This window comes from Vanacampus margaritifer, chromosome 17 (genome assembly GCF_051991255.1).
Source record: "Vanacampus margaritifer isolate UIUO_Vmar chromosome 17, RoL_Vmar_1.0, whole genome shotgun sequence".
In the NCBI taxonomy this organism is placed as follows: domain Eukaryota; kingdom Metazoa; phylum Chordata; class Actinopteri; order Syngnathiformes; family Syngnathidae; genus Vanacampus; species Vanacampus margaritifer.
In genome coordinates this window covers 18,598,836-18,623,870 of record NC_135448.1, presented here as the reverse complement: position 1 = coordinate 18,623,870, position 25,035 = coordinate 18,598,836, and the positions used below count along the sequence as shown (strand labels likewise).

Here is a 25,035-nt window from a genome sequence, read left to right as displayed (position 1 = left end):
ATGCTGGACAAACAAATTGGCGTACAGATGCAACGGGTGACCCCTATTTAGTCTTCTAGTGGGACAATGGAGGAGGAGGATCCCGACATCAGATTAAGGCTGGCTTCTCCACCCGGGGTTCAAAGTTCAAGTGGCCTATTGTCTGCTACTAAACAACCCCGAAAAGGCTGGAATGGAATGCCCAATGACAAGGTGAGATATAAAAAAAAAAAAAAAAAAAAAAACAGGAGGGGACAAAAGAGCGGAATGCGACGTCTCTATAGTGGCCCCGTGGAGGCGTTCCCGCTTCGGGGGAAGATTTGCGGTGAGATGGAGCGATGTACAAAGAGACGCGCGGGTTATCAGCGCGGAAGCGGCGTAAATGTCTCGCACATGTGGACAAAGACGAGGCGGGAGGAGGAATTTCAGTCTGGAATGAGCAAGAGGGCTCGACAGGAGATGAGTTGAGGGAAAAAAAAAAAAAAGCCCCTCACTGAATAAGCTCGCCAAATTAGATTTTCACACTTGTCTATTAAAAGAGTTTCGCCTGGTGAAACTCTTTAAGATTTGAGCGGCGGTTTTGAGGAAACGATAAAAAAAAAAAAAAAACATTTTCAAACCTGCAGGTGTACCTAATAAAGCGTAGCGGGAGGAAGTTTCACTCGCACAAACGCTCCACACTCCATGATGGGATTTGGGTGCAAAACAATAAGGGGCTCCAAGATGGAGCCCTGAGGGACGCCTTAGCACATTAGCAATGAAAGTTAAAGCAAAAACGAATGTGTGTGTTGGCTGGCCAAGTTACTTCTATTCATGAACGTTATGTTTACCATTTTCAGTTTGTAAGTTGTGTCAGTGCACCACCTAGTGGCTAATGTTATTTGCGTGTGTCGAAATAGTAGCAGAAGAAGTCGCCAACCGGACGTAATTGAGCTTATGGAGCTAGCAGACAACTCCACTCTCGTTCCCTTGCGGTTCTTTCTGGTTCAAGCATCGTCTGCAAGTGATTAGATACGTGCCAAATTGTAGACGTTTGTCAACTTACGCGATTGCTAATTGTTAGCATATGCTAATTCCATTTGTCTTCTTATCAAATGTGGGCGATGTGGCCTAAAAAAACAATAATTTAACAAAATAACAATAATAAATAATAATAAATAAATAATAAATAATAATAATAATAATAATAATAATAATAATAAAAATAATAAATAAACAAAATATTACGATATTCCAAATGTTAATTGTATTGTATGTTTCTCGTTGCAGTTTAACAATAAGCTAGCCCTTCGACTAGCTTTTTTTTTCTTCTTTTACTGTCACATAGGGAGGATGAGGAGGAGGAGGAGGAGGAGGAGGAGGATGAGGAGGATGAGGAGGAGGCCACATGTTTGCAATAGTAACTCACAGCTGGCTCTCATGAGTGCACTTGACATCCATCCTCGTGCGCAGGGAAACTTCTGCGTGCGTGCGTGCGTGCGCGCGCGCGTGTGTTTACTAAGTAAAAACAGAGCGCGTGTCTCTCACAGGATGACAATCAGACATTTTTGGACCCGAGCGCCGTTGGTTTAGGGTGACGGCGCTGGCGAAAGGTGTTGCTTTTACAATCCGGCTGCGCTCGGAAACACAAAACAGATGAATCTCTCTCGCTGGTTAGAAATGTCTGCCGGGAACTCGTTTAGGATGCGACGGACGCGAAGTGAATGGATGAAAATAATAATAATAATAATAATAATAATAATAATAACTTCATTTGGAGAGCAGGGTTCAGAAAAAAAAGAGCAACATTTTTGGTTTCAAGCCTAGGAGTCAGGTTTTGAATTAGGGTTTTAAACAAGGTGTGCAACATAAGGGTTCAAATTTGGGTTTCAAACCTGGATTAAGGTTTCAAACTAAAGTTAGGGTTTTAAAGTTGATTGGGGTGTCAATTTAGGGTTAGGGTTTCAGAGTTGGGATTCAAGCCTGGGGAGGGTTTCAAATGAGGGCGAGGCTTTCAAAGTATGGTTTCATGCCTGGGGAGGGTTCCAAACAAGAGTTCAGGTTTTAAAGTAGGGTTTCAAGCCTCGATAGGGTTTCAAAACTGGGTTAGGATTTCATAAAAAAACTTAACATTTCAAAAGGTGGGTTCTAGTCATAGGTGGGTTTTAAAACAGGGTTTCAAGCTTTGGTTAGGGTTTCAATTTAGAGTTTCAAAACAGGGTTAGGGTTTTAGGGTAGGGTTTCAAGCCAAGGTTGGGTTTCAAATGATGGCTCTGAGGCTGGTTTAGGCTTTCAAAAAAGGATACGGGTTTCAGGTTACATTTTTAAGACCGGGTTATAGAGGCTACATTAGGGTCTCATGCCTGGGTAGGGTTTCAAACAAAGGTTGGGTTTGGGTTTCAAATGGGCATTAGTGCAGTAAACTTATGAAAAAGTCCTAATATAACGAAGACTTCCTCTTCACTGTGCTGGACTGTCTTCCCCTTTAAAAGCAACAGTGGGGGTGGGGTAGGGGGTTTTGGGGGGGGGGGGGGGTTGCGCTCGGGTGGTGGTGGGGGTCAGTCAATAAAAGTCAAAAAGGTCTTGATTGGCTTTGAAGGCGTTTTGCCGTTGGAGGGAAACCCAAAACGTGACGCGGCGCCCACATGAGGTCGGACGGGAAATGCAAGGAGACGCCGACGTGCTCAGCGAGGAAGTGTTGATGGGGGGTTGAGGGGGCTTGGTGGGGGGGGGGGGGGGTTATGTTTTCTCCCACTCGCAACAAATTAGGGTTTTAAACAAGGGTTAGGGTTTCAAAGTCGTAGAAAGCCCACCGTAGGCTCCTAACCGAGACTTTCTTTTTTTTTGCAATCATTTTTGGGGTGTTCTTCAAGGCGGTATCCCAGAACCCTTGCATTTCTCTAAAGTGGTCTTCAGATGCGCTCACAGACTCCCAGTAACCCCCCCGCCCCCCCAAGGCTGGCCCTCTTTGACCTTTAGGTGTCGATTGCTTTGTGATCGCTAAGTCTTTCCCGCTCGCCAGGGTTCAGAGGTCAATGAGGCGGCGGGGCCTAATGGCGGCAAATAGCGTCAATCACCTTAAACGCCGAAAGACGACACACACAATCACACTTGCGCGCACACACAGATGAGGAATGTTGGGAATCCGGTGCGGGTTAAGCCACTGCCACGAGCAGCACGCACGCACGCACATTTTAAAAGCGCAAACGTTAAGAGTTGTATCACCAAATGATGTGAAATACTTTTATTGTGAAATGTGTGCAACCAAATGTGACCTGTTATTTTGACTGAATTGTTTGTATCTTAATAATATATTTTTTTCATTTTAGTCATGCTTTGTCAAAACTTAGTATTCTTAGTAAACTGAAAATGCCTCACATTTATTCTATTTTAGGATAATTAAGCATTTTATATTGTACTATAATACTGTATATACAATATTGATTAAGCCGTGATATATTTTTTACAATGCCTACTATTTACTTAACTATACTTATAACTGTACAGTCGCATTCTTTACTGTTATTTTTAAAATAGCGGTCTTTTATTTTATGTATTAATTAAATTGAATTAGCATTTCATTTTCATTTATTTTCCTATTTGAATTAAATTACCCATCATCTATAAATAATAGTATTTTTTATTTGTTTTTAATTAAACTACCAGGCTTTTTAATTGAATTTATTTGTATTTATTTTTTTGAAATTAAGATTCCAATATTTTTTATAGTATATTTATTTCCACTTTCAAAGTAAAATACCATTTTTTTTTTTAAATGGAATTCCTTCTAATTTATTTTCAAGTCTTTCTCATTGTTGTATTTTTTATTTTTTTTGCAAAGTAAATTACCAGGCTTTTTAATTGAATTTATAGATACCAATCTTTTTTTGTTGTATTATTTTCGTTTTTTTTTTTATTGAATTCAAGTTCCTGGCTGCCTCAGCCCAACCAAACCTGCTATTGCGATTGAATCCTAAAAAGATTCCGTGACAAATTGGAGTGTGCGTGCGTGACACCAACAACGCGGCAGCCAAGCAGCCATCGGCTTTTATGAATCCAAAAATCAGTGCCAATATTAATATAATGGTTGAAGGACCACCGACATGGTCCTACCGCCTTTTTTGATTCAAATGTTACGAGGCAAGGTGCAGAAATCAAAAATATACAGTGCATCCCGTGCACACTTCCATGCTGGATTATGGCAGGAACAACCTGTCAATCAAAAGCGCGGTTGCTGAACGGCGGCCAAAAGTGAAACAACAACACCGCGGCCTTCACTTTTTTTTCTCTTCTTCTTTTTTTGACACTTCACATTATCCGCTTATATTTTCCACATGTTCCTAATGCGGCGTGCGGAAAACATTTCCCGCACACGTTGTTTGCATCTGCACTTTCCATGCCTTCGTCCTTCTCGTCTTCCTCAATTCCGCAATCATTGTCGCTTTATGGCGGCCGTTCACTCGCCGCCGCCGCCGCCGCCGCCGCCGCGGTCTGAGCAGGACGGCGGCGGCCGCCACTCGTAAAAGTCCGTCCATGTGGTTTCCGGACAAAGGAAGAAGAAGCCGTAAATTCTTGAGAATTGTGAACGTCCGCTGTGTTGACCTCTTGACACCCCCCCCCCCCACCCCCTCCATCGGTTTACATCGTGGTTTCAATAGTTTCACGTTTGTCATTTTTGTTAGTTTTTATTTTTTGAAAATGCTTTTAGTTTAGTTTTTGTTGAGTACAATTAAAAAAAAAAAAAAACTAAAGGTTACAAAAGGTCAAAAGGTAATTTGTGTATCATACTGCCCCTGGTGGCTTAGTGTGTTATTGTTTGAATAGTTTTACATTTTTAATTTTTTTTCGTTTTAATTTTTCACAAATGCTTTGTTTCAGTTCAGTTTTTTGTTGAGTGCAATTGTTTTTTTTGTTTTTTTTAAACCCTTAAGGTCACGAAAGGTCAAAAGCTTTTTTTTAACTCTCATACTGCCCCTGGTGACTTTGCGTGTTATTGTTAAGCGTTAACATTTTTTGACGGTGACAGTTTGACCTTGCAACAGATTATTTCCATTCTTTCCTTCTTTTTAAAATTCTAACAGTCCGAGCTGTCATGGTGACACAGTGGAGCAGCGGGCAGACGACCAGCACGCGGTCATGGGAATCAAACGGGGGGGGGGCACATTCTTAGCCGCTCATTCCCTGGCAAACAGCAAATCCAGATTTCACAGTGGCATATTTTTACCAGTGAAATTGATGCATTAAGGAGCTATTTTGCGCAAGTTGCTAACGTCCGAGCTAATAAATCATCTTCATGTTGCCGCTTAGAGCCTTAAAAGCTCAAAAGAGAGTTTGTTGATTTGAACAAATGACGCGTACTTGGCGCCGCTCTCTCCATAGCAGCTGCGGTGCAGACTGGCTGATATGATCTTAAACTAATAATAATAATAATAGTTTGTTGTTTCAGAAAAAAAATACATTTTTGACTTTGATCAATGCAAGTCTCGTCATCAAAAGTAACACCTTACTGGAATCATGGAAAGCCTACTAGAACAGGTGAACTTCGTTTGGGGTTCACATTGAACATGCGATTGCTTCATTCTCAACAGTCGCATGCTACATTGTAACCAAGCAACGGTAAAAGCTGACATTCGAACAAGGGTGTGTAGACTTTTTATATCCACTGTACATGAAAGTTATGGAGGACCAAAACTGCCAAAACTAAAAAATAAATAAATAAATGAAAAAATAAATTTAAAAAAAGTGAGAAAAAAAAGATATTAAAAAAATAAAATGAAATAGAAAAAATAAATATAATAAATGGAAATAAAAACAACAAAATATATGTATATCTATGAATAAATAAATAAAAGTAAATATAAAAATGAAATTATTTTTAATTTGGGCAGTTTTGGTCCTCCATAGAATGTTGCCTTTCAGGCCTCCGCTGGCTGGTTCAAAAGTTGAACATGGCTTGTCGGCTGGCGGAGGCCCTCAAGGCTCCCCCCGATGCCCCCTAATCCTTTTGTGTGTAACTGATTTCATGAACAAAGTGAAAACACCAGCTTGATCTTTTAATCCCTTCAGCGCTACCAGCTACTTGAAGAGCGCTCCTCACGTATCCCCCCTCCCCAACCCCCCCCACCACCACCAACGCTTCTTCGAGATGATCGAACGCCGCAAGAAATCCACCACCAAGCCACCATTTTGTATCTTAAAACGTTTGCGAATATCAGCCAAGCGTGTGGAATCAAACAAACTGCTAGAGGAGGATTGGTAATAGATCATGCTGCATACTTCGCTGTGGAATCCGTGTGTGTGTGCGTGTGTGTGTGTGTGTGCGTGTGTTGTGGCATGTGAAAGAGATTGAGTTTCATAAGGAGCTCTGCTAGTTAATTCGCAGTGTTTATCTCCACACACACACACACACAAAGTTCTGAACTGCATTTGACTTTCGTTTATCGGCTTCTTTTATCTTTATCTACTTTTCTCATCACATCCTCCTTTTCTTTTTTCCTCCCCCACAAACACATTCTGTCCGCATATTCTCAAATGCCGCGTAACACATTATTATTATTATTATTATTTTTTTTTAAACAGCCAATTCTGTTGTTTATTAACTCGATAACGCGTTAAAGTCGATATTTACATCAGAAATACCTGCTCATTCAAACAACACAACTTTAACGAACTTTAAAGATGGCGTGATTCCTGCGGGGAAATTAACGAAAAAGAAGGTACGGGCGCCGTAAAGTCAAAACGACGTAACTTGAGGTGCCTCAAAAAAAGGTTCTATTAGTTACATTCTATTTAATTATGGCATTACCATGTTTTTATATAAAAAAAAAAAAATTAATAATTATTACAAACAGCACAAAAACAGTTTCTCATTTTGGTCTCATTTTACATGGCATGCTCTTTTTGAAGGATTTTTTTCCGTAACTATAATTGAATTTCATATGGACATTTGTGCGGTATTTCACAATTTCATAGTGAATAATGTTTAAAAAAAAACAAAAACGGATGAGATTTTTCTTTTTTTTTTTTTTTTTACATTTGAATGGCACTTTTGATTTTTTTTTCTTTCAGTTTTATCTCCACACAAATATATATTTAAAAAAAAAAGGCCTCAACTGTGCAAGATAGTGAACTTTTAATCCAAGTTTGGAGCCCCACCTAGTGGTGACATTCCACCTTCTTTTTCACACGATTGCATCGGGTTTAAAAGGGTTGACTGGCGTGCCAAACACAACATTCATTAATATTAAAATGGAGGCTATTAATCATAACTGTTGTAGTCTGCAGTACTTGACAAACGGAAGACTGTGACTCGCTTTTTTTTTTTTATATAACGTTGTCTTTTTAGGGGAGGATAAAAGAACTTTCTGTGGTGGACATATTGAATTTATCCTGCAAATTAGATTTGACAAAAATGTCATGGATAGGGTTGAAGATGTGTCAGACTTGCCGTTCTTATTGTCCGCATGTGTGATCTGTTTTGCGTCTGCCTCGATAGCAGTAACAACGTCTGTCAAGGCCTGCCGACTTCAAAACGATACATCCACAGCATCTTTTTGCTGCAATTTGGGTTTTTTTTTCCTTCACGACATTCATTGATGGCTCGGCCGCAAAAACGCAAAAAAAAAAAAACAGATCACGTTTCTCAAATGGAACACAACAAAAGAGCCGCACGTGGGAATACGAGAATGACGCTGGGAAAAACTCACAAGTGCTCATTTTGTACAGCAGGTGTGGGTGAGGGAGCGCAACAGTTTGGCCCTGACCAATCAGAGAACAGAAAAACGTTGACGTCCCGCTGAGCATTTTTGAAGCCGAGAGCTTCAGTACTTCTTGGGTACCGACTAATGTGAGTCGCGCTGCACTTCTGAAATATTACATTCGCTCAAATGACCTTTAAAAGTGTTATTGTTATATTAATAACTTGACTAAGTGCAATTTCTGCTGAAAGCGAAGCTGAATGCTTATGAAGTCAATTGAAAGATCAATTATGTGAAAATGACAAAAGTATTAATTGTAGTTGAAAGATAAACGAATAAAAAGAACACTTGAACCCGGGAGGCGTGAATTTTTGAGGCAAGTTGAAATTTATATGGAAAAGTGTTATCCTCCGTTCATTTAGATGGAAAAGTGGAACTAATGATATCCAATGGAAAAATTAAACTCAATAGCGCCACCTAGACATTTAATTTACATTTTTTGTTGCTTTCATAAAAAATAAAAAAAAACTGTTGATTTTCAGCAATTTTAAAAGAGTTAATATTGGCCGATTAAACCGGCCAGCCGATTAATCGGCGAGTCCCGTAGCGCAACAAAAAAAAAAGAGATTCAGAAATAGAGCTTAGCCATCGCCTGCAGGAACTTCTTCTTGCGCTTCTGCGCCGCCAGCTGCAGAACCTCCTCGGGGTTGCTCGTGTTCAGCTCGGCCTGGCCGATGGCTTTAATCTGGAACGGAGCACGTTTCATTAGGACACGCCCGCACATTTTGTACAGCGCCATTTCAATGGGATTTTCCACTATCAGTTTTGCTTAAAAAAGAAAAAAAGGATTCCTTCCATTGGTCAAATGAATAAATGTGCTAGCCATAAACATGCAAATATCTTGTAAAAACATTTTTGGGAGAAGTATTGGTTTGTTTAGTGACTTTTTAAGTCTAATCATACAAATTACACACGTCACAATGACTCATATTTAAGGCTGAACTGCAAACGAGGTGGATATAAAAAGTCTACACACCCCTGTTCAAATGCCATGTTTTTGTGATCAATACTAAAAACTGGGATCAATATAAATGATTTGAAGCAATCACATTGAAACTCATGTAAAATGGAACCCAGCACGTGCCACTCATTTAGTGCCTCAGTAGAACCCCAGATAAAGTTCAGCTGTTCCTGTCGGCTTTCCCTGACCATTTCGCTTGTCACGTCTTACAGCACAAGCCTTATTTTGCAGAAAGGTTCCATCAGCACCTAAATGATTTTTTTTTCTCGGTCTCGTTTTATTACATCACAAAAACCTGGTATTGCAACACTGGGGGTGTGTAGACTTTTCATACCCATTGCAATTGAATGCTCCTTACCGCTATTTGTCTTTTTTCTGTTTCACCGCGCTTGTGATGGATGTCTGATCACAGTCAAGGATATAAAAAATTTTTTTTTTTAAAGTGTAGACTGAAAATGGACCATTTGAGTAAGGATACGCGTGAGGTATTCCAAGATGGTGACGTCCCAGATGTAGTCGTAGAAGGAGTCCATGGCGTCGTGACTGCATCCGAGGTTACAAAACAAGGTCATGTTGTGCACCTTTGGTGGTCAACGCTGCGTGAAACAACTTCGTACCTGTTCTGTTCTTGGAGTGCTTTGAACGCCGTCATGTAGTCCACCTCTCTCAGGAACTGACACAGGACCGCCACCTGCCACACGGTCATATTTCCAGTTTCTGCAGGTATCTGAAAATCTCATTCAATGCTTAATGCCATTTTTTTAATGTAACTTAACACTAATTTAATACCCACGTAATACTGTATATACACACACATAGTATACATCGCCTGACGCCCCTAATTTTTAATAATCTTTTATTTAATTTTTTTTTATCGCGTCAGGCGATTAGAATTTTTAATTGTAATTCATTAGAAATAGTTCAAATGAATTTTTGACGTCCATAGCCGTCAATGGCAGCAGCGTATGAAGCATTGAGTCATAGATTAGTGTTGTGGTAATTTTTCTGCCACTAGGTGGCATTAGTGTTTCATGTTGGACGTTGTTGACAGGAACAGTACAATTTTCTTTTCAAATTCAGAGCAATTTTATTGTATTCAATAATTGCATTTAGATTTTTGATGCCTCTGGACGTGATATTTCAATGTAAAATTAAAATGCAATTGCATGAAAAAAAATACTTTTTTTTCTTAACTAAAATTTTTTGGGGAATAAGAAGGGAAATACCACCAATAATATAATGTTGTGTGTGCGCATGCACATGTGCAAGATGTTGTGTGACCTGCGTGTGGCAATTCATCATTGAGCAGCACTTGATCATCCTTTTCAGAACCTGCGTGGAACATTGAAGGACAATGACGAGCGGTCATAAGGAAAAAAAACACTCGTGTCCAATCAAAGCAATCCGTGCCCCCACCTGGTCTGTGTAGACGTCAGGCGGTACGACTTTGGTGAAGAAATCCGACGACACGCCGCCGGCCTGGAGGTACAAGTTGAGAGCGGCCGAGTACTGATTGGTTGCTGCGGGCAAAACGTGACGCCAAAGTTCATGTTTGAAATGTGTTAATGTTGCTGAAGGTTTTGCATTACCAAAATAAATGTCGGCCTGCGTGATGAGCCATGATTGGTTGTTGGGGTTCAGCGTGAGGGCGTAGGTCACCAGCTCCTTCACCGTCACGGCAACCGCCTCCACGTCCACCGCCTGGATGCTACGCGACACATACAGAGAGACACGTAAAGGCGAAAAAAATGTAATCTAGTAAAAACAACTAGAAAAATAAAATACTAAAGAACAGTAAGTAAAATTTAAAAAAAACACATTAAAAATAATTTAAAAATAATAATAATTCAATAAAATAATTGAAAAAACAAATTAGAAAAATAAAATAAAAATAATTTAAAAACAAATTTAACTAAATAAAAACAAAATACATTAAAAAAAAAGTTTTAAAAATGAAATCAAAGAATAAAAAGAAAATCCAGTGTGGTACTTTGGCAGAGACGCCGGCCAGATGGTGAGGTGCTCGGCCGTCACTTCGTTGACGATGTCGTCCTGCGGGGGGGGCGACAAAGCCTTAAATCAACATTTGGACAAGCCGATGTTGCAAAGAAGAAGAAGAAGAGGCGCCGCGTCGTACCCTGACGATGCTGTGAAGCCTGACGAAGAGCGAGATCAACGTGGTCAGCACCAGCGGCTCCTGGCGCACAAACGCAAACGTCACCTCAGCAAACACAACATCAAAAACAACATTTTGTTTTCAATCATGTCCTCACTCTGATCTTCTTGACGAATGTTACAAATTTACTCCTGGAAGGACAAACGACCACAAGAGAAGAAGAATTCCTTTTGTCATGATTTCTTTGGCATTTTGTGGCGGTCCCATTTTGAAGGCAATTTCAGGATGTGTCGATGGCACCTGTGCAGGATGCCCATGGAAGAGTCTCGGTGCTTGATGAGCGCCACGCGGCCGTCGTTGCTCCTCTTCTGCTGGACGGAGACGCTGCAGATTTGCACCACGGCGTCCCAAAGCTCCTTGGCCGTGCGCCGGCTCTCTTTGGGACCGGGGAGCTCCTTGCACGTGGACGCCAGCAGCTGGCCCAGCTGAGTGGAAGATTGGAGAAAAACAGGAAATATTGAATATTTTTATACACACACACATATATATATATATATATATATATGATTTTTTTGTTTTGTTTGTTTTTAGTAAGGTCACTGTGTAAAGTGTCCCTCTATTTTAGTTTCACTTGTGACTTTTTTCTTTTAATTAGAAATGTTTGATAACCAAAATGTCCTCACAATGGTAGTTAAACCTGGAAAAACACACGTGTATGGGCCCCACTATGTAGCAAAGACAAAGGCACATACACACACACATATTTAAATGTTCATGTTGCCATTTGAAAGAATTGCTCACCTTGACGTAAGGGTTGTTGGCGACAGCCGAGGAAGGCACCTGCAGCGTCAAGTAGTCGTTCTCCCGCCAATTCAACATAAAAGCCACGCACTCCTCGCCAACCACCTGCCGCAGAGGAAGATCTGCACCCCAAAAAAAAAAAAAAAAAGCCGTTCCAGCCTCACCAGTCGGACCCGGCACAAGCAATAAAACTCACCGCGTATCCTCATCTCCAGGTATCCGCGCACTCTGCTGACGAGGTCGGGGGGCGGCCTCTCCTTGCTGCCGTCGGCCGCCGCCGTCTCGTGGGCTCGCACCTCCATCAGCAGCAGCTCGTTGAGCATCACCTGACGCAGCCGCGGCGAGAACTCCGTCACCAGCTCCAGGCAAGACGAGAAGAGCTGCCGCGCGTGCAGGAAGTCCTGAAAGGAAACAGTTAAGGGGAGGGGGATGTGGCAACAAGACGATGATGTCATGATGATGCAATTTGATGACATCATCCTCACTCTAATGGCTATGCAGTGGAGGCCTTTCGCCATGAGGATGTAGATCAGATCTTTGGTCAGGTTGTCTTTGATGGCCAGGATCACGTTGATGTAATCGGGAGGAACTTCCCACTGAAAAAAAATGGTGATTGTTTTTTCCCAGTTTCCATGAATGCAGCACGATTCCGTATCCATCGTCTACCTTGCTATTGACTCTCCAGAAGGGTCTGTCCGCCATGTCATGGAGCTCGTTGAGGATCTGCCTGATCCTTCGCGGGTCCAAGGAGAGGATGAGCTGCTGCTCCAGCTGCCCGACGCTCACGCTGGCCGACGCTGCGGAAAAACGCGGCCGTCAGCCAGGCCTTCCCGCCTCCAAGCGGCGTGCGCCTACCCGGGATGTCGTAGAAGGACGGCAGCGGTTTGGCGCTGAGGTTGACGCCGGCCGAGCGCTTCCTCATCTGCTCCGACAGCAGCTTCCTCTCCTCCTCCCCGAGGAGCTCGGTGAAGAGCTTGTGAGAGGACACCACGAAGACCAGCGGCAGCTCCTCCAGGCTTCCGCAGAGGGTGCTGCCGGCCGCACAGGGGCGGGAAATGCTGAGACGCGGCAAGACTGAACGATAACGACGACCGTTTACTCACTGCATGAAGGTAGCCATGTTCCTTCTGGATGCTTCTGACGAACGATCTTTCTCCAAGGACCGTGTGCACACCTGCAAGATGGATGGATTCAAGTCACAGCATTAGGTACACCCCAACAAAAGCTAGTTCGCTTAAGGTTTACCTCTAAAATAAAGTCCACCAGGCGCTTGCTGGGCTTCATGAGCAGCTGCTGGAAGCGCACGCCGAGCACTTCCCCTTCCAGGGCGTCGCTCACGGCGTTGCACGCGCACAGCTGGTGGCACACCTCGTCCAGGCCCGTCTCCCTGCGTGACACCATGTCGCAACTTCATCTCATTCACACTCGCAGCCATTTTCACTGAAGCCACCCCCTTCGCTCCCGGTTGTTTTACTGGATTTTAACAGATTTTGCCCACAGAAAAAAAGTATATTTCTATCTGTGTCCGTTTTGCAGCAATTAGCATAGGAAGTTTCATCATTATTCACAAATCTGTTTAAAACTGTGGGGAAAAGAGCTTGTTGTCAACATGGCCCTGGTTGACCTCTTATACTCTGCTGCCACCTGCTGGCCGTTTTTGTAATTACCATTACTTCAAGCGGTCCTTCTAGACGCTCTAGCATAAAAATGAAAAAAAAAAAACACATAAAAAACATATAAATACGTTTTTGGGACACTGTATAAACGTTTTTATACATTTTTGGGAGCAAATGAGTCAATTGGGACCGATATGGACACGTGTTGGATAAACGCAGGACGTGTTTGCTCACCCTTGCTGGGCCTTGTACAAGACCTCCCTGAGAACGGAGCGTCTGAAGTGCTTGGGCAAAATGCGGCTGATGTTGTCTTTGATGAACGCTTCCACCACGGCCTGCGACAGGGATATGCGTTATTCCGTTTGTATTCAAATACCCGTTGCTTAGCTACGTTTGCGTGCATTTGCCGCTCAGTGAGATGCAGGGAACTTAAATTTCCACTTTATAAAAAATAGGAACTCCCTAACCCTTTTTATTTAAAAATAATAATAATAATAATAATCAAGAAATGATGTTGAAATTTTTGGAAAACTTTATTTATAGTAGAAAACTTTAGGGATCTATTTACTTGCTTAGTTTTTAATTTAGCTTAACACATGCTGATGACCCTGGAAATTCCCTGCAATTTTTGTCATAATTTTTTAACCAAATCTGTCAAGATAGTTGAAAAGATTTTTTTTTTTACACTAATATTTTTTACTGCAAATGAATATCGGCTTGAAATATCGGTTATCGGCCTCCTCGACTACTAATAATCTGTATCGTATCGGCAAAAAAAAAAAAACATATGGCAAAGATATCATCTATTTATTTTGAATTTTGGCAACTTGTTCTCATTTTTCATACTACAAAATCCTGGCATTTGAACAGGGGTGTGTAGACTTTTTCTATCCACTGTACATTCGCGGCAGCTCTGCTGATTTCTCACCTGATAGTTGCGGGCGCCGAGCAGTCCGTTGATTTGGTCGTAGTGTGTGCTCTGAGAGTCGCACGAGTCGCAGTCGCCGGTCAGAGCTTTGCAGGCGTTCCAGTAGCCGGCCAGGCGCTCCTCGTCCAGGTGGACGTGCACCGCGGAGTCCAGCTTGGAAGACAAAAGACGGAGGACAGGACTTGTGTGTGTGTACTTTAACACGGCATGTTAACGTGAGTGAGGTCGTACCTTCTTCAAGAGCTCCTTGGTCTGCCTAAAGTGGTCTCTGGCTTTCTCAAAGGCCGGCTGGTCCGTGCAGCCTTGCTGGAAGAAAATGGCGCCCAAGTCATAGTGAACCTAAAAAGACCAGAAGGCGGACACTGTTCAAGTAGTGATCATCCAATTTCATTTCATTGTTGAACGATTTTGAAAAAAAAAAAAAAAAAAAAAGAGACAATTTTTCTATTTCTTTTTTAGTGAAGAAAAAGTTACATGGAGGAAGTTTTTGTTATTGTCATCCTGTCAATCCGAGTTGGGAAATAATGCATTTGAGCCCACCTGGCAGTGCAGCTCGTTGGCACTGATCCGGAGGCCCGCCGTGGAGGACTCGGTCTCGCCGTTGGCTGCGGCCGTGTCGGCGGCCAGCAGGTCCAGAGTCCTCATGGTGTGCACGTAGAAGTCCTTCTTCAGACGCAGCGCCCCCGCCAGGACGCTGATGGAGTCGCTGGCCTGCTCTTTTAACTGGACGCACAAAATGGCAATTCATGTGGCAATTGTAATTCATCGCGAGCTTTCCTGCCAGATTTTTGATTTCAACATTTCTCACCACACTGAGAATGTTGTCTGTCATCTCTTTTTCCTGCTGCACGACACTCAAACTGCAGAAAAGCACAAACAAATTTAAGTCCGTGTGAGGTCATCGTGATTAAAACGCGTCCATTGCGGGAGAAAACTTGCATATTCATTTGGTGCGGTCCCGGCTTGGTCTGTTTCTCTGGAAAGCTGCTCAGCACGATGGTTCTGATGGCCCTGTAAAGCGGGAAGAGGTTTTTATTCTGGTGATTTTAAATATAATGCCTTTTTGTCTTACCAGCGGTTGTAGATGAGGACGGCCATGGCGGTGGTGGGCGGAAGCGTGGAAAGATCCAAATCGACGTGTTTAACGCCGGCAGGCACTTTGCTCACGCACAGTAGCTCGTTGAGCAGCATGTTCAACACGGGGATGGTCAAGCTGACAAGGAGACAACGTTTACATTTTTCTACTTTAATCTCTGCCTGTATTATACTGCCACCAGGTGGCCAAAACACAGCACAACGTCTATTAAATTGAATCATAAAATGTGTCACAAACGGTTTAAAAAACAGATTTAAAAAATGTTGATTTTTTTTTTTTCGCACCCTTTCTCCAGTGCATCCAGATCCCACTTCATGTACGCCGCCACTTTGAGTGCCAGCAGCTTCAAAGTGCGGTTCCTGCGGTTGTCGGCTGGAGGCTGTACTTGATTCTGCTCGTTGACAGACGGCTTGGACGCCTGCTCCAGGAACTGGATGACGAGCTGCACCCCTGTCGGGTCTGAAGAGGCGTACGGGTTTCGTCGTTGTCATGTTGTTATCTGCAGAATGTTACGATGCTGACTCCTCACCAGGGTTGGAGTTCTGCAGGTGTTTCTCCAGCAGAGATGCGTCCAGGAGGAATTCGAACCAGGAAGTCTGGAGCGGCGTGCTGGGCCGGCTGCTTGTCACAGCGGCGACCCGGTCGGCCGCTTCCGCGCTCATCCTCCACTGATGAACACAGGTCAATATTTGATTTATAAAATGTTACAGAACAAATAACAACAAAATTATAAACTTCTCAGTGTGTTTGAGCCAGCACCAACACTACCTAAATAAAATTTCAGCCAAGAAAAACCTTGAATGTTAGGATGTTTCGAAGCTTTCTCTTGGTTCACGGTTCTAAAACTAAAATAGCACATTTATGTGTAAAACGATGTGCAATAAAAACATTTCCAGTACAAATATGGTACTACACATAAAGCTAGCTAGCTAGTTTATTATTGTGTTTATGGCAGCCCGACCGGGCGGGGTTGTCTTTGTCGTCAATCTAAGTGCAGTGCTGTGTCCACCGGTACGGCGCAGCCTCGATTTCAAATTAGGCGCACCCCTCCGTACTGTGTTATGTTTCTTTTACGGTTTATTTTCTCGTTAACTGATAAACTTTAGAGCCTAGCACGTTAACTGGAAAGTGAATTATCTTACCTTCGTACGGTAACAATAACTATAACAATTTCGAAGGTGTATATAATCTCAAAGTGGTCTTAAATGTTAGGAGAGCTACATAGAACTGCTGCTTCTCACGTAATTGGTTCTGAGCATCGCCATTGCGTCGCTTGGATTTCCGGTTCCGGTTTGTCTTCGGTAGAGCGCATATTGCGCCGCATTTTGCGCATATTTATAGCATCCCAAAACCAAACTAAAATATTTCAAGCATTAACTTTTTACTACACATTTTCATTTTGTTGCTATTTTAGTAACGCCATATACAAATTTGTCAATTTATTCAGCTTTCAATGTGCAAAACGTCATTATGGATATCAGTGTCTGTAATGTACTACACATTTTGAACCGTGAACAAATATTACTGTAGCATAGTTATTTTATTTACCATATACAGGCATGCAATATCTCGATCTTGCTCAGATTTAAATATGTTTTAATCTCTGTTGGTTGTATTGCATTACATTGTTGTTTTTGTAACCAATTTGATTTCCTTACATGATGAACGTAGTATCTAAAAAATAACTAATACTGTCATGCAACAACAAAAAGTCACACTATATCATACAAAAATGTCAGTTTATTTGGACAAAATCTTGAAGACATGTAGAAAAGATAAAGAGTAAATCAAACGCAATAGTTTAACGAAAGCTAACTTGTACAGTGTGGGAATTCAAGGATGGACAAACAAATGAGCATATAAGGCATCAGAAGCAAGAGATACACGAAGGCAAAATATCAACAGCCTCCAAACACACATTCACTTAAATGAGGCACTACTAATGTAACAATATATTTTGATTTAGCCAAAAAATAAAATCATCATTATATTTACATTCTGTGAACACGATGACTGTATTATATTATGTAACTTTGCAACCCTCTTCATCTATGGCCTGATGCAGAGACAATATTGGCATCTCAGGAAATCCAATGAGTTTCAGCAGACAGCAACAGTAAATGCACATTTAAAAATAAAATACAATTACAGTACAGAGACTACAGAGTCCCGCCCTCACTTTTTGACTGGCCATTATTCATACATTTGTTGTCTTTTGTTTCAGCTGCACATACACGTACAAGTATGGACAGTCACAACGTGAGGACAATTTTTAGGACAAACTGCATTATGGCATATTTCATTTCAATTCATAAAGACCCACTTTTATGGAACGCAAGTTTAACTTTACTAGTAAGACACAGTTGCTCTACACGTGCGCTTAATCTTACCAGTGAGGACAAAGTGCATACTAGTACACAGATATCAAGAATATCAAATAAATGCTCAAGTTCAGCTGCCTTCTGTTAATACTGGAAGGAGATGACCGCGTTGACTCTGTAGACGTGGTAGGATCGGTTCCAGAAGACGCGGGTGAAGTAGTTTGTGTAGGGCGAGCGGTTGGTCTTGATCTCGTGGCAGAAGCGGCGATGTCTGGAGAAGGCGTACGTCTCGCCGTTGTCGTGAACCACCTGCGGGGGGGGGGGGAGGGAAAGCATGGAGGAGGTGGGGGGGTGAGGGGGTCTTTATTGACGATAAAAGCAGAGTGTGGTTGCGAGACTCACATGTCCGTTGGCGACGTCCAGCAGGTCCTTGATGCGGCAGCCGCGGTCCGCAGTGAAATCGTTGCACAAGGACTCTTCCATGATCACGTAGTTCGCCTTGCGGGAGGTCAGGATCTTGTACACCTCCTCGGCGGAACGCATGGAGTATATCTGGTAGGTCTGAAATACATCGAATCAAATTAAAAGAATGAAACAGTTTGACATTTTTGGCTTCAATTATGAGAATTCTAGTTTGCTGCTCCTTCTGGTGTGCACACAATGGCCACCTGGGGGCAGTATAATACAGATAAACATGGAGCTTCCACTCAACTTACATCATCACTTAATTACGGAAAGCGAATGTGAGGCCACTGTAACTCACGTCCTCACTCCTCCTCAGCATGTCTACATCCGAGTGCAGCGGCAAGCTGGTGACGGCGGCGCCAGAGCCCGACTTGATGGCTCCCAGGAGCTGAGGGCTGCCGGCAAACACGGCCGCCGCTGGAAGGTGAGTCCTGCGAGGAGTCGGACGATGACTACGTTGACTACATGCGCGCCTGAAGGAAGACTCACCGGATCCAGCTGATCATGTTGGCCGCGTCGGGATCGTAGAACACCTCAAGTTCGGACAGGTCGGTCAGGACGCGGGGGCAGTACTGCCGAGGATGGAGAATACATTTGATTTATTATTATTATTATTATTATCATCACTACTATTATTTATATCAAAGTCTCACCTCTTGCCACAAGCTGAAGCCGATGATGGCCGGAACGGCAATGCTCAGGATAAGCGACTGCAAGGAAGCAAAACAAACAAATTGAATTATTATTGTTTTCCTAATTATTTTAAGAAATTGTATTGTATCGTATTGTACATGATATTGTCCAGGTTAAAAAACAAGTACATTGGAATTCTTGTGCATAACCCTGAGTTAATAGCAAAATAATAATAATAATATTAATAAAATTACAATAAAATTAATAAATACATTTAAAACAATAATTATTGCATAATTAAAAAAACTATAAATTCCCATAATGTAATGCTAGTGAAGGATTAAAACCTTTCTAAAAGAGTTTTTTTTAGTATTATTATTGATTTTTAAAGTTAATAAAAATTAGAAACAATTGGAAAATTAAATGAACAGAAAATGTAATTTTTTTAACTTATTAAAAAGGTTAAATGTTTTTTCTATTTAAAAAAATCTAAACAAAAACTAAAAACAAAATTAATTAAATAAAGAAAATGTAACTGTAAATGTATAAAAGAATTAATGTTAATTATGAAACAATTTAAAATAAGTATACTACAGTAATAAAAACAACACAAATAGTCCAAAAAATCATATAAATTGTAGACAATTTAAAAAGATCTTTAGAAAAAGCTTATATGATTAAAAAATGTTGAATATTTACTCCATAAAATTGTATGTTTACTGATAAAAAAGAATTAAATAGGTATGCAGCGGGAACTAGAAATAAGAACAAAAGACAATTAGTAAATATTTATTACTTTTAGAGGTCAGCAAAAACATTCCTCCAAAGTCAAGCAATTTGGAGTTTAACCAAAAACTGTAGAAAAGAAAAATCTAATGGCTTTGTAATGCAATATAAGTTTTAGCCTGAAGGCCTCTCACCAGTACAACAGGATGGACCGACTTGACCTTGAGCCACCGAAAGACGGTCATCCAGAGATCCGGCGAACACACGCCAAACGCCGCGAATGCACACATGTACGGCGTCCACAAGTACTTCATCCTTCACCGGGAAGAAAACACGTCTGAATCAACCAGAGCAGCAAAAACTATGGCAAACTGTTCGCAGCATTTTCGTCCCACCCGTTGAAGAGCAGCGTCAGGCCGCCGAAGACCAACGTGTGCAACACGTGGTAGACGACCTCAGGACGCTCGCCCACGTGTCCGTCATCCGGCCGCCGCTCGCTGTTCTGCATCGGTTGACTGCTGAGGAAAAGAAGGAAGAGAAACAAGTCAGTGACGAACAGAGAAGAGACCAGACGAGCATTTGTGAGACCTGAGTCTGGTGTAGACGGCCTGCAGCGCCGACGCGGCGCAGACGGCGAGCACAAGCAGGTAGAAAGGCAGAACGGACGCCTGAGTCAGGCGAAGGAACAAATCCTGACCGGGAGACTGAAGACTCTCTTGGCACACGAGGAAGTTGCTCACAAAGTCGCTGCAGCACACCGAATGTCAAGCAATTATAATGCGTTGACATATTACATTTCATAGCATAAATTGCAACAAATTGAATAACTCCCTCAAGTGGTATACAAAAGAATCACTGAATTTAATGTTACCCTGGTTTACAATACACTACATCTGCTGAAAACTGTTAAGTTGTTAACTTTTAAGTACAATAAATTTGCATTTGAATCATTTACAAGAGTTTGCTTTCATTTATTTAGGTACTTATGTAACTTGGATGTGCTACACATTTAAAAATATTTTTTTAAGCTAAATTTATTTTAAAAAATTATTTGATTTTTCCCCGCCACATTTTTACGCAGTATCAATAGCTTTTTAAATTACATTTATTAAATGTTTTAATTTAACTTTCCCCCCACATTTTTGCTCAGTATCAATAGATTTTTTTAAATTAAATGTATTTAATTCCCCCCCCACACACATTTTTGCTCAGTATCAACAGATTATTATTTTTTTTTATTAAATTAAATTAATATTTTAATTTTAATCCCCCCTCACATTTTTGCTCAGTATCAACAGATTATTATTTTTTTTTATTAAATTAAATTAATATTTTAATTTTAATCCCCCCTCACATTTTTGCTCAGTATCAACAGATTTTTTTTTTAAATTTAATATTTTAATTTCAATTTCCCCCCTCACATTTTTGCTCAGTATCAATAGATTTTTTTTATTTATTTTTTTATTAAATGTATTTAATTTCCCCCCTCACATTTTTGCTCAGTATCAACAGATTTAAAAAAAATATATATATTATTAAATTAAATTAATTAAATATTTTAATTGAAATTCCCCCCCCCCCTTACATTTTTGCTCAGTATCAATAGATTTTTTATTTATTTTTTTATTAAATGTATTTAATTTCCCCCCTTACATTTTTGCTCAGTATCAATAGATTTTTTTATTTTATTTTTATTTTTATTAAATGTATTTAATTTCCTCCCTCACATTTTTGCTCAGTATCAATATTTTTTTAGATTTTTAAATTACATTTATTTAATGAAATTTTTCTCCCTCACATTTTTGGTCAGTATCAACAGATTTAAAAAAAATATATATATTATTAAATTAAATTCATTAAATATTTTAATTGAAATTCCCCCCCCCTTACATTTTTGCTCAGTATCAATAGATTTATTTTATTTTATTTTTTTATTAAATGTATTTAATTTCCCCCCTTACATTTTTGCTCAGTATCAATAGATTTTTTTATTTTATTTTTATTTTTATTAAATGTATTTAATTTCCCCCCTCACATTTTTGCTCAGTATCAATATTTTTTTAGATTTTTAAATTACATTTATTTAATGAAATTTTTCTCCCTCACATTTTTGGTCAGTATCAACATTCAAACTGCCCCCAAAGCCTCCTCAAACAGTCTGTGAGGCTCACTTTGTCGTATTGAGTCCAAACTTCACCTCCAGGAACTTCAATACAAATTCACTTTCACTTACAGGCACGACTTTCTGCAAGTTAAGAGAATATTTGATTATTATTTTTTTAAGTGCAACAAAAAAATCTGATTACAATCTGACTTCGTTAAAGTCATGAAAGCACCTTGATTAAATAGTTGAAGGTGATGCTCGTGGTGAAAACCAAGTGGAAGTGAAGGAAAAGTTTCATCACTCTGGCCACCAGAGGGCCCTTCTTCATCTTTTGCTGGGAAAAAAAAACCTCGTGTCACTCGCATACATGCACAGTAGTTGGATCATAAAAATAGATCAGCAAAATTCAAACAATACACACACAATAGAAAACAAATCAAGAGTGGGCAAAATATGCATAAACGGAAGGTTTATAAGGGGATGGTTCTGATGGGTCACGACTACCTGCAGGTACCTCGCCAGCCCGGAGCCAATCAGCAGGCTGAGCAGCGGCGAGCCCAGTAACGCCGTGTTGTGAAAATGGAAGAAGAAGGCCATCAGCAAGGAGCTGACGTAAACCTTATGGATGTCGGACAGCTGCGCAAAGAAATGTGGATCATTTTGAAAAGTCAAACAAGCACGAAGGAGACATGTTGTACCTTACGCGGTGGCACCAGGTCCAATGAGTCCAGTAGGAAGAGGCAGAAGGCTTGGACGAAGAGCACGTAGTGGCTGTGCTCCCACAAGAGCAGGAAGGTCAAAGTGGTGGCGCTCATGGTGAGATAGCAGAACAGCTGAAAGCAACCGTTGGACGTTTACATTTGGAGTTCAAACGCAGTGTTCTTCAACAATATGCCTTAAAAAAAATAATAATGGAAAAATGCCCCAAAAGTCAAAATATTTGGAGTTAAAAAACAAAGTGTAATTCAAGTCAAACAATTTGGAGTTCAACCAGAGTCTTCTTGAACAATATGCCTTAAAAATAAAAAAATAAATTAAAAAATTGGGAAAAATGCCTCAAAAGTCAAAATATTTGGAGTTAAAAAACAAATTGTAATTCAAGTCAAACAATTCGGAGTTCAACACTATTTTCTCCATAAAAAAATATGGCTTAAAAGTCAAACCATTTGTAGTCCAAATACCATTTGACGTTAGTTGAAACGTAATGAAAAAAATCTGCCCCAAAAGTCAAAGAATTGGGAGCTCAAACTCCATTTTCTGATAATAACGTTCCTCAAAAGTCAAACAGTTCAGAGTTCAACCATATTGAATTGGAAACGTGCCAGCAAAGTTTTACAATTTGGAGTTCAAGTGGAACTTTCTAAAAGAAAATATGATGGAGTTCAACTAAAATGTTCTGGGGAAAATTTTTTATTTGGGGTTTAACTAAATTGTTCAGGAAAAATATACCTGAAAATAAGCAATTTGGGAAAATGTGACTCAGAACTCAAACAATTTGTAGTTCAAAAATGTTCTGGAAATGCATACCTTCAAAATCAAACAATTTGGACTTCAACCACGTTCTGTTAATATATTCCTCAAAAGTAAAATAATTTGGAGTTTAACTTGTATGACCTGCCAATGACCAAAAGCTGAACAATTTGGAATTTAAACAACATGAACTGGTAAATGAAAGTCCAACTGTTTGGAGTTCAAAATGTTCTGGAAAAATTGGGGTTCCACCCCCAAAATAAAATCTTACCTCAGCCGCCATGCCAATGTTATTACACAGAAAGCCGGTGAGCGCCGCCACCTGACAGGCGTAGTACGGCAGAGCCCAATTCTCCCGCAGAGGAACCGCCTGCTCCACTTTGGTGGCATCGGGTCTGAGATATTGCCGGAACGGACGGCAATTCAACAACCAAGACTCGGTTCAAAGTCTCTTGACTGACGGCGTCCGTCCAGGACTGACCTGCTGATGACGTACCAGGCCACCGTCAGCACGCCGGCCACCCAGGTGCCGCTCATCAGCCAGCTGCAGGCGAACAGCGCCGTGGCGTACACCGCCTGAAGCGCCAGCACCGCCCCCACGTAGAAGTAGATGGGCTCCACCATATCCTGCGGGGCGCCCACACTCTCAAATTCATATCCCAACCATCAAAAGTCACGCCCCCTTTAAAGCTGACCTGGCATCCGGAGACTCTGTAAATATAGCTGGTGATGACTTCAGGATACAGAGAAAGACGCTCCACAACGTTGATGGTTTGTCCCGCCAGAGTCCTGTCATCTTTCATCAGCTCGTAGAAGGCTGTCTCGCGCACACAAAGAAAACAACACAAATACTGAAAATGACGTGTTCAGACAGACTTGGTTTTGCAAACACACCATGGGAGAAAAAAACTCGCACCTCTATCGAAGGACGTCGCCGCCAGCATGTGTTTGTAGTAGTAGTAGTAGATGGCGCTGCCTCCTTGGAAGGTGAGCTCCCGTTCCACTTCCTAAAACACGTCAAGGTTCCTGATTGTGTACATTTCAGAGGCACGGCTTCCGTCGTCCAAGGAGCAGGCGGGACTCGCCTGTCTCATCGAGAACCAGAACTTCCTCTCGTGAAATGCAGAGAGGTAGGCGGCATATAGCGTGCCGCAAGCCACCGCCGCCAAGCATCCGAACAAGACCCTCAGCACACGCTGAACAGTGCTCACTGCAGAGAAACGTGAAAAATCATTGTGTCATTAACATGGCACCGTGTTAGTGATATGTGGAATATACATTACATATTGGTATTCAGGTGAAACTTAAATGTATAGTTATGTAAAAAAAATTACAAAAGCTCTAGAGCGGAGCATTTGGTCAACAAAGTGGATATCCGTCAACAAAGTGGATATCCGTCAACAAAGTGGATATCTTGGGGGTGAAGCGAAGAAGGAACTATGACCAATCAGAGCCGTTCACGGCAAAATAACTACTGCCACAAAGACATGAACTTACACGCAGAAGGACGCTTGGAAACTCTGTCCGTCGACCCTTGTTCGAATGAATCGTCCTCTTTCTGTTGACAATGTTCGTCCTCCTCGCCTACTTTCGATTGTTTCTCTTCAGCCGCTTCATCTTCTATTTTACCATCTAGTCCATTGGAGGAAAAACTTGAGCCGATGCCAACAACAGTAACATCAAACTTACCATCACTTCGGGGTTCTTGCTCTTCTTCTTTGGCCACCTCGAAAGCCTCCGACGTCCGACATCGCAACCCGGTCATGGCGAAGTAAATCAGTTTTTTTTTTAAATGATCTATAATATTATCTGGCGTTCTGCAAAGGCAACATGCTAACTAGTTAGCCAGTTAGCAGGTGGCTAGTGACACCGGTCAACCCAGGACGACAGGAAAATGCGCACCTCTCGAAAATATTGTGTTAATGTTTAAATCGCCATATTTTAATTTATTAATAATATGTCACGACAAAACTAATGTGACAAATCAAACGCAGGAAATGATGTGACTGACAGCTGGTGACACAACCCGGAAATTGTAATCCACCGGCAACAAATACACGCATGCTCAAGTGAGCAGCTGTGG

General features: G+C 41.2%; 2 protein-coding genes across 4 annotated transcripts; both read right to left on the bottom strand.

The window, feature by feature from the left end:
- Window positions 1-8,123: 8,123 nt before the first annotated feature.
- ints8 (integrator complex subunit 8) lies at window positions 8,124-16,528 on the bottom strand. 2 transcript variants are annotated; one of them, XM_077548089.1, is made up of 28 exons: window positions 16,475-16,528; window positions 15,763-15,901; window positions 15,518-15,692; window positions 15,210-15,350; window positions 15,077-15,148; window positions 14,946-14,997; window positions 14,678-14,860; window positions 14,369-14,476; window positions 14,138-14,290; window positions 13,444-13,544; window positions 12,839-12,980; window positions 12,697-12,767; window positions 12,449-12,624; window positions 12,260-12,390; window positions 12,079-12,189; window positions 11,790-11,994; window positions 11,594-11,715; window positions 11,093-11,277; window positions 10,950-10,983; window positions 10,814-10,873; window positions 10,667-10,728; window positions 10,266-10,384; window positions 10,093-10,196; window positions 9,958-10,008; window positions 9,294-9,367; window positions 9,155-9,219; window positions 9,035-9,078; window positions 8,124-8,400 (listed from the first exon to the last, which is right to left on the bottom strand). In XM_077548089.1, exons 1-28 carry the CDS (start codon window positions 16,496-16,498, stop codon window positions 8,284-8,286), a joined length of 3,021 nt encoding a protein of 1,006 aa, XP_077404215.1. In that variant the 5' UTR covers window positions 16,499-16,528; the 3' UTR covers window positions 8,124-8,283. The 2 variants fall into 2 exon arrangements, with proteins under 2 accessions (XP_077404215.1, XP_077404216.1); XM_077548090.1 differs by having other exon boundaries at window positions 16,376-16,499.
- A 427-nt stretch (window positions 16,529-16,955) lies between these two features.
- LOC144037769 (putative C-mannosyltransferase DPY19L4) lies at window positions 16,956-25,000 on the bottom strand. Of its 2 annotated transcripts, XM_077549526.1 has the most exons (18): window positions 24,450-25,000; window positions 24,038-24,162; window positions 23,869-23,959; window positions 23,648-23,769; window positions 23,434-23,579; window positions 23,224-23,347; window positions 22,181-22,315; window positions 21,987-22,118; window positions 21,715-21,816; window positions 21,550-21,623; window positions 19,967-20,125; window positions 19,774-19,896; window positions 19,573-19,693; window positions 18,673-18,729; window positions 18,509-18,591; window positions 18,318-18,450; window positions 17,957-18,115; window positions 16,956-17,863 (listed from the first exon to the last, which is right to left on the bottom strand). In XM_077549526.1, the coding sequence occupies exons 1-18, from the start codon at window positions 24,715-24,717 to the stop codon at window positions 17,699-17,701; spliced, it is 2,319 nt and encodes a 772-aa protein (XP_077405652.1). In that variant the 5' UTR covers window positions 24,718-25,000; the 3' UTR covers window positions 16,956-17,698. The 2 variants fall into 2 exon arrangements, with proteins under 2 accessions (XP_077405652.1, XP_077405651.1); XM_077549525.1 differs by lacking the exons at window positions 24,038-24,162; window positions 24,450-25,000 and having other exon boundaries at window positions 19,774-19,893; window positions 23,869-24,015.
- Between the last annotated feature and the right edge of the window lie 35 nt (window positions 25,001-25,035).

What these genes read in the sequence shown, in the direction of transcription:
- ints8 (XM_077548089.1), bottom strand. Translation starts at nt 16,498, where the DNA reads ATGGCGATGCTCAGAACCAATTAC. An exon ending in AACATGGCTACCTTCATGCA is followed by an intron (nt 12,625 to 12,696) that starts GTGAGTAAACGG and finishes TGCGGCCGGCAG; the next exon opens with CACCCTCTGCGGAAGCCTGG. An exon ending in CCTGGAGATGAGGATACGCG is followed by an intron (nt 11,716 to 11,789) that starts GTGAGTTTTATT and finishes TTTGGGGTGCAG; the next exon opens with ATCTTCCTCTGCGGCAGGTG.
- LOC144037769 (XM_077549526.1), bottom strand. Translation starts at nt 24,717, where the DNA reads ATGACCGGGTTGCGATGTCGGACGTCGGAGGCTTTCGAGGTGGCCAAA. An exon ending in TCTGGTTCTCGATGAGACAG is followed by an intron (nt 23,960 to 24,037) that starts GCGAGTCCCGCC and finishes GACGTGTTTTAG; the next exon opens with GAAGTGGAACGGGAGCTCAC. An exon ending in CTGACGCTGCTCTTCAACGG is followed by an intron (nt 19,694 to 19,773) that starts GTGGGACGAAAA and finishes TTCCCGGTGAAG; the next exon opens with GATGAAGTACTTGTGGACGC.